Below are 12,160 nucleotides of genomic sequence, written 5' to 3'. Positions count from 1 at the left end.
TCGACAATTTGCGGTCTACAAAGGATTTAGCTCCAAGCAAGAACTCACTCCGTGCTGATATGAAATATTGAGTTATTTGCCGATTCTTTTTCTATTTGGGTAAATTAAATGAAATCACTATCAAACAGCATCTGCTAAACCTGCATATTATGAAGGTTTTCAGAGCAGCTAAAGCTTTAATTTGAGAATGATTACGGCACGGAGTAAAGCTTGTAATGCTCTGTGACATGACAACAGGCAAACAACAAATTACATGGTAGATGTTAGTAAAACATAGTAATTCAAATAAAGATAGCAGCCTTGGAAATCCTTGGATGAGGTAAGTTTGTAAAGGAAAGATCTTCAGGACATAAGGCAATCAGTGATTGACTTGCTTTCCAGCGACATGCATGTTCCTGTTACAAGAAGGTTTCAGGAAAAGCCAAAAATAACTCATTAGTGTTCTTGTTTCACACATTTGCCTCTTATTGGTTCATTTAATAACTTTAGTAGATAACAGACTCCATCCTACAAAGCCCTACTCCAAGCTGTTAAACACTATGGTGAAAAATTTACTGGCATGGTTTCATTGCCCACGTGCCTCAGGACACAGAATCCCAGGATGGTTTGGGTTGGAAGGGACCTTAAAGCTCATCCAGCTCCATCCCCTGCCATGGGCAGGGACACCTTCCACTATCCCAGGTTGCTCCAAGCCCCGTCCAACCTGGCCTTGAACACTTCCAGGGATGGGGCAGACCTCCCAGTCCTTCACTGCAAGGCTGTAAAGAACAGGGTCTCCAGGCCTATCTGCCATGACCTCTAGTGCACCTAAAGAAAAGAGATTTGGGCCTTATCAAATTAATTTTCTTGTTCACAGCAACCGTGACTTCACACTGGAGAAAATATAAAGTGTTAAAGAGCAAAATTGCCAGGCTTAAGTGTTTCTCTAAAGCTTTCCAGGGCTGTGGGTGCACTGTTAGCTCCCAAGTAGTCCACAGGGATGAATCCACACCTGCCCAACACCTACACCTGCTGTGGCAAATGCTCTCATACACTGTGTTTTCTCCATCCAAACCATGACTCCAGCAGCCAAGCCTTGTGGTTGGAAAATAAAAAACCAGCCAGGCTCACCTCCTCCCACCTCTTCTACTTAAAATACCTCTGAACTGACAACCCAAATGCATTCATGACCACCCTCATTTGTTCCTGTAAAAATCTTGTCCATGGGCTTACCTAGCACTTTTTGCTCCCAGGTATTCATTCACTAAGGTATTTATGGGGGGAAAAGCATCCTACTCAGTCCTCATTCTTCAAGATGAGCTCTGCTTACAAGACAGATGTTCCTTCCCCCAGGCACAACTGCCCTCCTGAGGGAGTTGCACTGATTTATTTTGATTTAAACACCCTGAGGTAAGCAGGCACCCAGGTAAGGCCTCACCTGCAGACAAGGCTGAGCCTGCCCCTCTGCAGTTTTCAGTAATTGCTGGCTGGTGATGAACCACTGCCTTTGGTGGGTGGCTGACCCTCTTCAGCCCCATGACGTGAGGGAGTGAACAGCAGTGGCAAAACCTCCCCCCTCAGGGGCCCAGCTGAGACAGAGTATGAGGTGGCCCAGGAAAGCTTGAACTGTGCCATGACCACTCTGGGACAACTCCCACCCCACCTGGCATCACCACACTCCAACCCTGGTGACCCCACCACACCATAAAAACCCACCCTTCAGTCCTGTGCAGGCCCTGCACAGCCAGCTGGCCATGGACATCTCAAGATGTTGAGAAACAGGATGGAGAACAGTGGAGGAAGGTCTCTGACACCCCCTTCTCCCTAAAGCTCCTCTTTTCTGGCTCTTTCTGATAATCTCAAGGACAGAACGTGGCCACCCCGCGAGAGACAGAGAGGCCACCAGGATGTGGGTGCTCCCTGAGGTGCAGCCCCCACAGAGGGCAGGATTTGGGGAGGCTCAAACCGAGGACGAGTGCTCTCTGCACCCAGCAGGAGCTGGGAGCCATCTGAACAGCAGGATTTACTTACACTTCATACACAGCATATAAAATCTCCGAGCAGAAGAGGAGCCATATGGAAACGGTTTTGTGACAGGAATTTCAGCTCAATAAATCCATAAATTTGGCCCTATCTTTCTCTGGCATGTTCAAGGGTGTGTGTGTGCTTGTGTTGGGGAATGGGGGGGTTGCCTTCAAAACTGATGAATATGTTAAGATATACGAGAAAAGAAAAGCAACAATCAAACTCAAAGGTAGCATTGCTGTTCTGCTTGAGAGAGTGCTTAGAAACCTGAAGGGGAGGATGAATGAATCAGACTGTGATAAGCTAAAAGGAGATAAAGAAAAGACTTTTTGTAGAATAAAACATGTAATACAGGCCAACTCTATATGCAACTTGATGAACAATAAAATGTTAGAATTAAATCACGATTAAGTTCCTAACCTACGCCATCACCATCAGCATGCAAGGAACAGCCAGGGATCTACGAGGCCAAAATCTTGTTCAAAGTTGTGATTTGAAGTGAACTTCACACCTCAAACGTGTCATTTTAAAATCCTGCTAATAAGCAATTCCTAAAGCTGCTTTTGGCACACAGGGGGAAATAGGAATGAACACACCATCCTGGGGTTTTTTAAATTGCCTTTACTGTGTGTCTTCAGGCAGGTATCACAGGACTCACCTTCACAGGACTTGGCATCTGTCTTCAGCTTGTAGCCTGGCTGGCACTGGCACTTGTAGTGGTCCTCACTGAGCTGAACACAGTCCTGCTCACAGCCTCCGTTGTTAACGCTGCAGGAATTGACAGCTGGAGCCAAGGAAGCAGTGAAGGAATGCACGTCAACAACCTGAGAAACTTATTTCCTATTTTAAATACATAAATGACAGCAAAACCAGGCAAACCTCGCTGAACAGCTTTCACAAACGCACCTGTCCCCACCCCTGAGTGACTGCTCTCCCTTGTGCTCACAGGCCTTGGCTGACACAGTGTCCCACACCACTGAAATCCTCATTCCAGGGAGAGGCAGGTGAGATCTAAGGGCTGTAATGCTGACTGAAGCACAGCACCCTTTGATCTGACAGCACCAAAACACTGACAATCCACCGAGGTAAGGAGGGGAAAAAAGAACAGCCCTGCTGGCACTTGCCCATTGATTATCTTCTTCTCGGCCTGCTTTCATTGATTAAAAATAGTAATTGTCTTTCAGGCTGATTTCCTCAGCCTCGTACATAAAAAAATGCAAATGACAGAAGCCACAGACTCTGCAGGACAGACTCACACAGCAAACCACAGGAACAGAGGGTCCTCTGTACATCTTTAAAGATGCTGCTTCTTTCACCCAAGCAAATTAATATTCTTTTTTGTTCAACACATATCCCTGGCCTCTGGAGAAACATTTCTCCTCCTGACAAAACATGTTAACACACACCCACACCTATTCACATGCTGCATGTAAAAATAAGAGTGATGGTTTGACGCTGCTGTTGTGCTGCACGGATGGCAGTGTGTGTGCACGGCTGCACTGAGATGTATTTCAACAGCAGGGATGTAGTATGGAGAGATTTAAATTAGATATTAGGAGGAAATTCTTGACTCTGAGGGTGGGGAGGCCCTGGCACAGGGTGCCCAGAGAAGCTGTGGCTGCCCCATGCCTGGAAGTGTCCAAGGCCAGGTTGGACAGGGCTTGGAGCAACCTGGGATAGTGGAAGGTGTCCCTGCCCATGGGAGGGGGTGGCACTGGATGGGCTCTGAAGTCCCTTCCTACCCATACCACTCTAGGATTCTGTGTTCTCTATGAGTAGCTGGAAAGGCTATTTGGTCCTTCATGGAATGCACCAAACTCTGAACCCAATGAAGTCAGCAAAGACCACTGATACTTATTTTAGCAATATTCATATTTCTTCATTTATCTGCAACAGACATTAGCAAATGTTAGTTGCAGAACCTGCTACAGGATTTGTTTCACCCTATGCCACCAATTAGCAAACACTGAGTTTGTGCAGTCAAGTGTGTGTTAAAAAGGTGAAAAGAAAAGCAAATTTTTACATCCTCCTGGCTGCACACACAGCAGGAGGCACCTCACTGCACAAAAACCTGACCCTGGCTTCCAATCTCCACCTGTGCCCACGAACATTCTGCCCTGTTAGAAACAGAACTTGAAAGCAGCTTCATGTCTACACAGGAGACAGCAGACCCCATGCACTCTGAGCTTCCAGCTCCCTGCACATTTGTATCCAAAGACCTGTTTTCCAGCAAGAATATTCAAATAAGATGAAAATATTTCAGAAGACGAAAAACATCTTAAATCCAAGTGACAGAATATACATCTCGGCTTTTAAAAGTGCCATTTTCTCCCTCCGTTTCTGGGCACGAGCCAATTTGGATGCAAGGGGAGATAAGCAGCAACCTGTCATGACAAGAATTCTGGAGGATCTGAAGGTGGGAGGGGACAGGTGTGAAATCCTGCACTGGAGGGACTGTGCATCCCAATTTGGTGCGTGGCTCTGCCAGCGGCCAGGGAGCCCAGGGGTGCCCCTGGAGCACCCAGGGCAGGTTTGTCACGGCTGCTGCCGAAGCATCACGCTGGATCCATGAGAGGAGGTGCCAGACTGAAGGAGAGGAGCCTCCAGGGACAGGACAGGACGGATTGTGCTCGTGCTGCCAGGAGCCAGCAACACATCTCTGATCAGAGAAAGGGAGAGACTTGGCACCTCATGGGTCTGATTCCATCTGTGACAAAGGGGCTTGTGGCTGGAGGTCTGAGCACCTCCATAGGCAGAAATATGGCCTGACATTCACTTTCAAAGATTTACTCTCGAAATCTGGTAGAAACCCAGCCCTGACATGGATTCCAGATGGCTGGTGATGATGCCAGGTGATGCCAAGCAAGGGAGGTGGCATCTAAGGAAGGGGACAGTGGTGGGAGACACCATGTGAGAAACAAGGATCACAGAATCACAGAATGGTTTGGGTTCATCTTAAAGATCATCTCATTCCACCCCCTGCCATGGGCAAGGACACCTTCCACTGTCCCAGACTGCTCCCAAGCCCTATCCAACCTGGCCTTGGGCACTGCCAGGGATCCAGGGGCAGCCACAGCTTCTCTGGGCACCCTGTGCCAGGGCCTCCCCACCCTCACAGGGAACATTCCTTCCTAATATCCAATCTAACCCTGCTCTCTGTCAATTCAAAGCCATTCTGCCTTGTTCTGTCACAATATGTCCTTGTAGAAAGTCCCTCTCCAGCTCTCTTGTAGGCCCCTGATCTGATAACAGTTAGGAAATACACATTTCCCAACCCGTTATTTTTTATAATAATGGTCGTATTTTTACAAAGAGCTGGGTCTGAAGCCATAGTTAGATACATGCATAGCAACCATGGGGTTAGAACATGCAACCTTTTCCAACCTATGTCTTCCATCACCTTAAATCCAACCCTGGCAACGACAAGAAATGTAAATTCAGACATACAGGGCTTATTTATGCTGGGAAACAGATTACAGAGTTGTAGAGATATTCTCTTTGTTATTTTCTCTATTAAGAGCCTTAGTGGGCTAAAATCTCCATAAAAAACCTGCACCTCAACAGCTTCTCCACATACAGCAGACATCAAAGGTAACAGCTGGCACTAGAAATGAATCAGGGTTCAACAGCTGTGCCCTGTTTTCACTTCTAGGAGTTCAAAAAGGAATAAATTCCACTGAAGACAATGAATCTACATCAATCCAAACCCACAGCCCAATACTACAATAAACATGTTCTTTCCGAGTTTCAGCTTTTCAGATACCAGCTGGTTAAGCTCCAGTGAAGTCAAATTCATTGCATTAACATAATCAAGGCATTACAAACAAAACAAACAAAAAAATTGGACAGTGTTGCAGTGAATATTTGGTCTGGCACGTGAATCTAAAAATGAATTCAATATTGAGCAAAATTTGTGGGACCAAAGAGCTGAAGAAAGAAAAGGAGCATTGAAAAAGATGGGATTTTGTCATGGCACGAAGTATTGGATAACATCAAAGGATTCAGGAATGAAGCAGTTTACTTTTAAGCACTGGTCATCACTGAATAAGGCAACCCACTTTGGAGATTCTCTGCCTTAGAGTACGAGCAAAAGTTTCCAATAAGAACAGGAAGAATGACAAAAGCAGATTTCCTCTATCCATGTATTTTGAGGCTCATACTGGCAGCAGAGGGATGGACCAAGAGCAACTAGTCAGGATCCCAAACACCCTGTGATGAGGTGGCAGGAGGACCAGGCTTGCTGGAAACAACTTGTGACAGAAGTTCAGCAATATTCCATCAATCACATGGGAAAGTATCTCATCCCAGGTTTTTGAGTCTTCACATGTAGGCTGAGTATCTTTTAAGATGATAGATCCACTTCCTTATGTATGGGAGATTTCCAAACCATCCAGGCTGCAAAATCTGCTTCCCCTCAAATGATTTTGGCACTTTTGTTCCCACAAACACAGGGTTGCCAAAAAAGAGAAGGAAGACATGGAAAGGATGAATGTAACAGCAATCTGGGCTGGGCTCCTCTGAAAAGCCTAAAGGGATGCTTGTTTCTTATTTCTGCAGCTGAGATAACCACCTTCCATGAACAGCTCAGTGCCAGAATGCGGTCCCTTTCTATGCTCAGCATGCAGGAGAGATTGTTACATCCTCTGAAGTATCCATGGAAGAAACACCATTGCTAATTCACGGCCTGTTTGAAATGCTGGATGTTCTGCTTAGCTGCACTAGGTCAAAGCAGAGGTGCACTGGTGGTTTGCTTCTCCATCAGGTGAGTGATGAAAGCTGAATGTACAACCTGGCGCAGCACAAGGGGCAAACTCTCCATCCCCAACACGCAGCTACTGCCCAAATCTCAGTCCTAGGCACTCCTCATTACTGGTTTACATGAAATGCTTCTCCCTGTCCTCCTCAATCAGTAACTGCCTTGTTCTCCAATGCAGGAGAGCTTACTATATCCTTATATTTTGGTGTCTTGCCCAAACAGCTGGAACAGGACTCAATATCCTCCCTCAGCATCATGTCCATCCATTATCATGATAGCAGAGCTCTCTGAAACTCCTGTCTCTCATCTTAGGATTTATTTTTGTTTCTCCTTGGTAATTTTTGAGATACTTCAAACAAAGCTGATCACTCTCTGAAGTATTTTGAATAACTCCTTGAGAACATTTACATTTATGAAATGAAAACTTGCTCTGTGGTATTGTTCACACCTTGGACAAAGCTAAACTGAGCCTTCTGATTATTTGAGGCAAGAGGAAACTTTACTATGGTATGTCCACAGAAAGCTTTATATATTACACAGGCAAATTCATTTAATTGCCATTTACACCTACTTTGTGCCTTTATCACACAGTTCTCTTTCTCTTTTCCCCCCCAAAGCCCCTTTAGTCCCCTTTGCGCATAAAATTCCCTCTCCACCACAAAGGAGACTATTGAGAGAGAGTGCCGTAGCTCAAACATCACATCTTTCACTTCTGGGTCTTCCCTGGTCAGATCTGATCAGAGAGAGATTAATTTCTCTTTTAATTCACAGAAAACCACCACTGTTTCTAGTTAATCATGAACCACTCTGCTTTTACTTTCTTTTTTCCTCTCACTACAGTGTTTCCTTGCCCAGTCCTTCACCAACTAAGATAATGACTGAGACTTCATCCTATTTTTAATTGCAGTTAATTACCAAAACACTGAAAGTCTCTGTATGTGATAAACCCAAAAAAACCTAAAAAAATCCATTATTCCCACAGCTTGAGCACTGGTGCCTCCTGTGTTCTGGTTGCATCAGTGAATGTATTGCTGTGATAATACCAGGAATGACTGATGACATCTCTGGCTGAAGTTAAGCACAACCAAGGGACTTTGTGCAGGAACTGAGACAATGCCCAAACCATGAGTGAACTTATTCTGCAGATGTGGTCTGACCGTTCGTGACTGTTCTTCCCATATTACCTCAAATCAGGCTTAAAAATTTAAACAAATGGTGCCCCTTCTTCTTCCCAGATGAAAGATCATTTCAATCCTTTCTGCAGAATTCAAAAATTTGACTTTTGTACTGATTTAAATGCAATACAAGGACTGTGTCTTTTATATTATTCTTTTTAACAACATGCAGAATTAACTCTGTTATGCCTCGTTTCAGTGTTTAGAGTACAACCTAAGAAACACAGGGTTTATCTCTAATGGCAGAGCTGTTAATCCTCACCACACAAACAGGCAATGTGTCACAGCTGAGCACCATGGTGCTCTCATTGACATGAGCAGACACAGAGTAACTCCATCCTGTAAATCACAATCATTTAGCTTGGAAACAACCTCTAAAATCATCAAGTCCCAGGACAATGCTGGAACATGCAGGGAGATGTGCCACAAAGAAAAAGCACTCAGAATTCAAAGAATGTTGTCACTTGAAATGAAGACCCCCTAAGTTCTTTATTGCCTGCTGCAAAAAAATTTTCACCAACATGAGACACCATCAAAAAAACCCCAAAACAAAACAAAAAGCTTGGCAATATCTGCATTTTCACAGGCTGCTCGAACCAGAACAGGTAATGATATTTAGTCAAAACTCAGACTGGAGTAGTCTAGGAAGCTTTGCACTTAGACAAAGACAGAGCAAAGCCAGTCTTGGAAGGATGTGAAGTGGTTCCTTACCGATGCAGGTGCGCCCGTCGGCGTGGAGCCGGTATCCCGCCTGGCACTGGCACTGGAAGGAGCCCTGGGTGTTGACACAGCCCTGCTGGCAGCCTCCATTCAGCACCTCACACTCATCCATGTCTGCAGAAGGAAGGGACATGGTGAGGAAGGATTACAAGAGAGCCCAGCACAGCCAGACCCAGGTTCTCCTGCGTGGCTCGTCCATAATGCAGCCAGGGTGCTCGGGCTGGGTTGTTGTTTACTTCACTTGAGCAGCAGAGCAAAGAAAAGCAGAATTTTACGGTATTTTTCCAAGCTCCTGCAGGCACTGCCTCTGTAGTCTCTGCCTCTGAAGTCCTTGTTAATTAGAGTGATTTGTGACATGGCTCCTTCACTGAGGCCAAGAGAAAAATACAGAGAAAGAATTAGGGTTAGATAACACACTTGAGCTTGTAGGAACTGCTGGTCAAGTATGGCTTTTGTAAAAACTTGCTGTATGAAGATTTCATTCTGCATCAGGCCTTTACTCTTATTTGTTCTTGGGGGTACAAGCAGGTACAACTGACATAAATGGAAAACAGACATGTTCTCCATCACCATTACATTTTCAACCATGGAAAGCACAGAGAGCTTTAAGAGAAAATTTTAAAAGAATGAGGAATTTCCACCACATTTTCTGTGACTCTTGTCATAGAATCATAGAATCACAGAATGGTTTGGGCTGGAAGGGACCCTAAAGCTCATCTCATTCCAACCCCCTGCCACGTGCAGGGACACCTTCCACTATCCCAGGCTGCTCCAAGCTTCATCCAGCCTGGCCCTGGACACTTCTAAGGAGGGGGGGAAACATTACCCCTTGTTCTCCCTTGTGTTCACCTGAATTTTCCATAGCACCTTCTCAGATGACATCCCAGAAAAACCATGTGAGCTCCTGCTGATACCTTTTCCAAAGCTAAGCAGGTATCATTCCATATTTCAGGGGATTTTAGAGGATTACATTCAGTCCAATGAAGAGCGGAACAAGCATTAAACCAGCTTGAGAATGCTGCTGTAAAGTTTCATCTGAAAATGATGGACAATGATGGACAAAGATCAAGAACAGTTTAAGTAAATGGGTGAAGGTCTAAGACAGGCCCATAAAACTGAATTTCCAGAAGTACCACACAAGCAGTTTTTGCCCCTCTTCAGCAACATTGTGCTACTGTAAATAGCGTTTGATTGACATGTTGACACCATTACCTTAAAAATCAACACAGGGGTCATTGGAAATAAGGGTCAATTAGTCCATTCCCTGAAAAAATTTCACCTGGCAGATGTTTGCCTAGATTTTGTCTGTCCTTTCCTTAGCAGTCCCCAGGGATGGCAACTCCACCTCCCACCATCTCCCCCAGGGGCGATGCTGGTACCAAATTATCCCAAATGCCAAAGATATCTTCCTCCCCAAGTCAAGCCTCCCTCCTGCAACAGACTTCTATAAAGAACCCCACTTTCAACACTGAACCCTCCTGCTGATTTAATTGCTCTTTAGATCACGTTCTGAAATCATCTAATGTGAGGCAAGTCCACAACTGCTCCTGTGGGGAAGGGAGTCGACGGTGAAGGAATTTGCCCCCCATATTGTGCTTGAGGAACAAGTGGTCTGGCTTTCATATTTTTGCTGTGGTTGTATCTGTTTTGCATTTGACTTTCATGGTTTACATATTTTTTAATGCTTTTATGTTTATTCCATGTTAGACAATCTAATCAAAATTTACTGAAAGAGGAAGTTTTAAATGAAACTTGGAAATGCACAACATCCCGCTCCTGAGGAAATGTATTTATGAAGTTAAATTTTAATACTTCACATGTGAATTTCCCTCACCTAAAATGAAGTCCTGGTGTTGACTGGTGTTTAAATTCAGACCATTTGCTAACATGCACAGCTTTTTGATCCTTCTGCTATATTTGTTGTTTTATTAGACTGTATACTACATACACGTCCTACTGCCCAGAGACATCTGGAATATGCCTTTTTTTAAACAGAAATTTTGCTTTTTAAAATGTAAACGATAAACAGAAAATGTTATTTACCTTGTTGAATTCCATACTGCTAAGAACCAGCCTGCTGAAAAATGCCAGGATGAAATCAAACCCAGGAAACTCTTTGTATGGAGTGCCAGAGAAATAAAACAAGCAAAAAGACTCAGAAAAATAGAACAAGGAAGCAGCTGAACCACATAGTACACCACGTTCTAGTATTTATACCTCAATAAACTCAAACACTGGGAGCTTCAATATTTTAATTTTATAGGCTACGATCATCTGGAGAATTTCTCTCATATACCAAACGCAGTTTTAAGTTCGGATATTGGCACTTACAAAGGAGAAAAAATAGTCCAGCTAATAAAAATGAGCTCAGAGTTAGTGATATTTGTTAGTCTCCATTTGGAGATTTAAAGGAGTGACTTGGTTTATGGGGGAGCTCTGCACCCAGCAGCAGCTCTTCCCTCAGCGGCATTTCCCTGGTGCTGGCACATCCCAGAGGGGCATAAAGCAGTGATATTGCTGAAAGCCAACGTCATTCAATGCAAAATAAAAGATCCTAAACCACTTGTGTACATGAACTAGACCCAGCCCTAGCCTGAGACTCCCTGCAGCAAGTGGAGGCGAGACCCAGGAGCCGAAAATGCAGCTCTGCGACGCCACATGAACAGCAAATTTGATGACAGATGATCCCTTCCAGCCCCAGACTTCCTCCACAAGATCAATATTTTAAGGATTATATGCTGAAAGATTCCTTCACATCCTACAGATAAAATCAAGAGAAATGCAAGGCACAGTCGCCTTTCCATGTCTCCTCCATCTCGAGGGCAGGAAACAGCTTCGCCCCCAGTTACAGCAGAAAAATTCCCTAATTGTTTTGTCTGGGGAGCAGTCTGCAAAGCAGACACTGCTATAAATGCTTGAACTGCATTTGAAAGTTTTAAAAGTCTAAACTATTTGGACTTTTACAAATTGCTGTACTAGTAAAGGACATATAGCAGGAAAGCAGCAGCTTCTGCTGTTGTAGATACACAAGTGGCCATTTCTTCTTCTACACAGGAATAGCTATAGAAAGATGAAATTATTCTATAATAGCAGATGAATAAAAAAATTTAAAAGTATTCTTGACATATAAAGCCCTTCCTTTGCAATTCAGGAATATCACATGATTATGGAAGATTGTATCTGTATCTGTGATTAAATTTGGATTAGTTTCCCCTGCAGATCAAACTGGAACACCTTCCTGCTCGACTTGCTATAGTTACAACTTAGGATGCTTATCTGAATAACCTGAATTTCAAGCCACTTACAGCTTGCTTATCACAAGTCAGACTGTGATGAAAGCAACTGCATCCCCACAAGACAGAGGGAGAGCAATCCACGGAGACAAGAGGGAAAATGAGAGCTGTGTGCTGTCCCCGGGCTGTCTTGCCAAGGGGATTATGCTGCTGGGTGAACAAAGCAGAGGCAGCGTGTGGATATTCTCCTTCTCGCCTTCAGAAGATTTCGG

At 44.3% G+C, this 12,160-nt stretch overlaps 1 protein-coding gene across 8 annotated transcripts in view; it reads right to left on the bottom strand.

The window, feature by feature from the left end:
- Positions 1-12,160, bottom strand: part of LOC104688151 (multiple epidermal growth factor-like domains protein 6) — a 190,563-nt gene that overhangs the window by 60,258 nt on the left and 118,145 nt on the right. For all 8 annotated transcript variants that reach the window (XR_005602643.1, XR_005602642.1, XM_039556907.1 and 5 more), the window contains exons 6-7: positions 8,647-8,769; positions 2,663-2,788 (exon numbers count right to left, since the gene is read on the bottom strand). Coding sequence is in view for 6 of the 8 variants with exons in the window: in XM_039556907.1 (XP_039412841.1) it covers positions 2,663-2,788; positions 8,647-8,769 (249 nt within the window). In the remaining 2 variants the exon portion in view is untranslated. The remainder of the gene's footprint in view (positions 1-2,662; positions 2,789-8,646; positions 8,770-12,160) is intronic.

This window comes from Corvus cornix, chromosome 9 (genome assembly GCF_000738735.6).
Source record: "Corvus cornix cornix isolate S_Up_H32 chromosome 9, ASM73873v5, whole genome shotgun sequence".
NCBI classification, from domain to species: Eukaryota; Metazoa; Chordata; class Aves; order Passeriformes; family Corvidae; genus Corvus; species Corvus cornix.
This window is presented reverse-complemented; position numbering and strand designations above follow the sequence as displayed.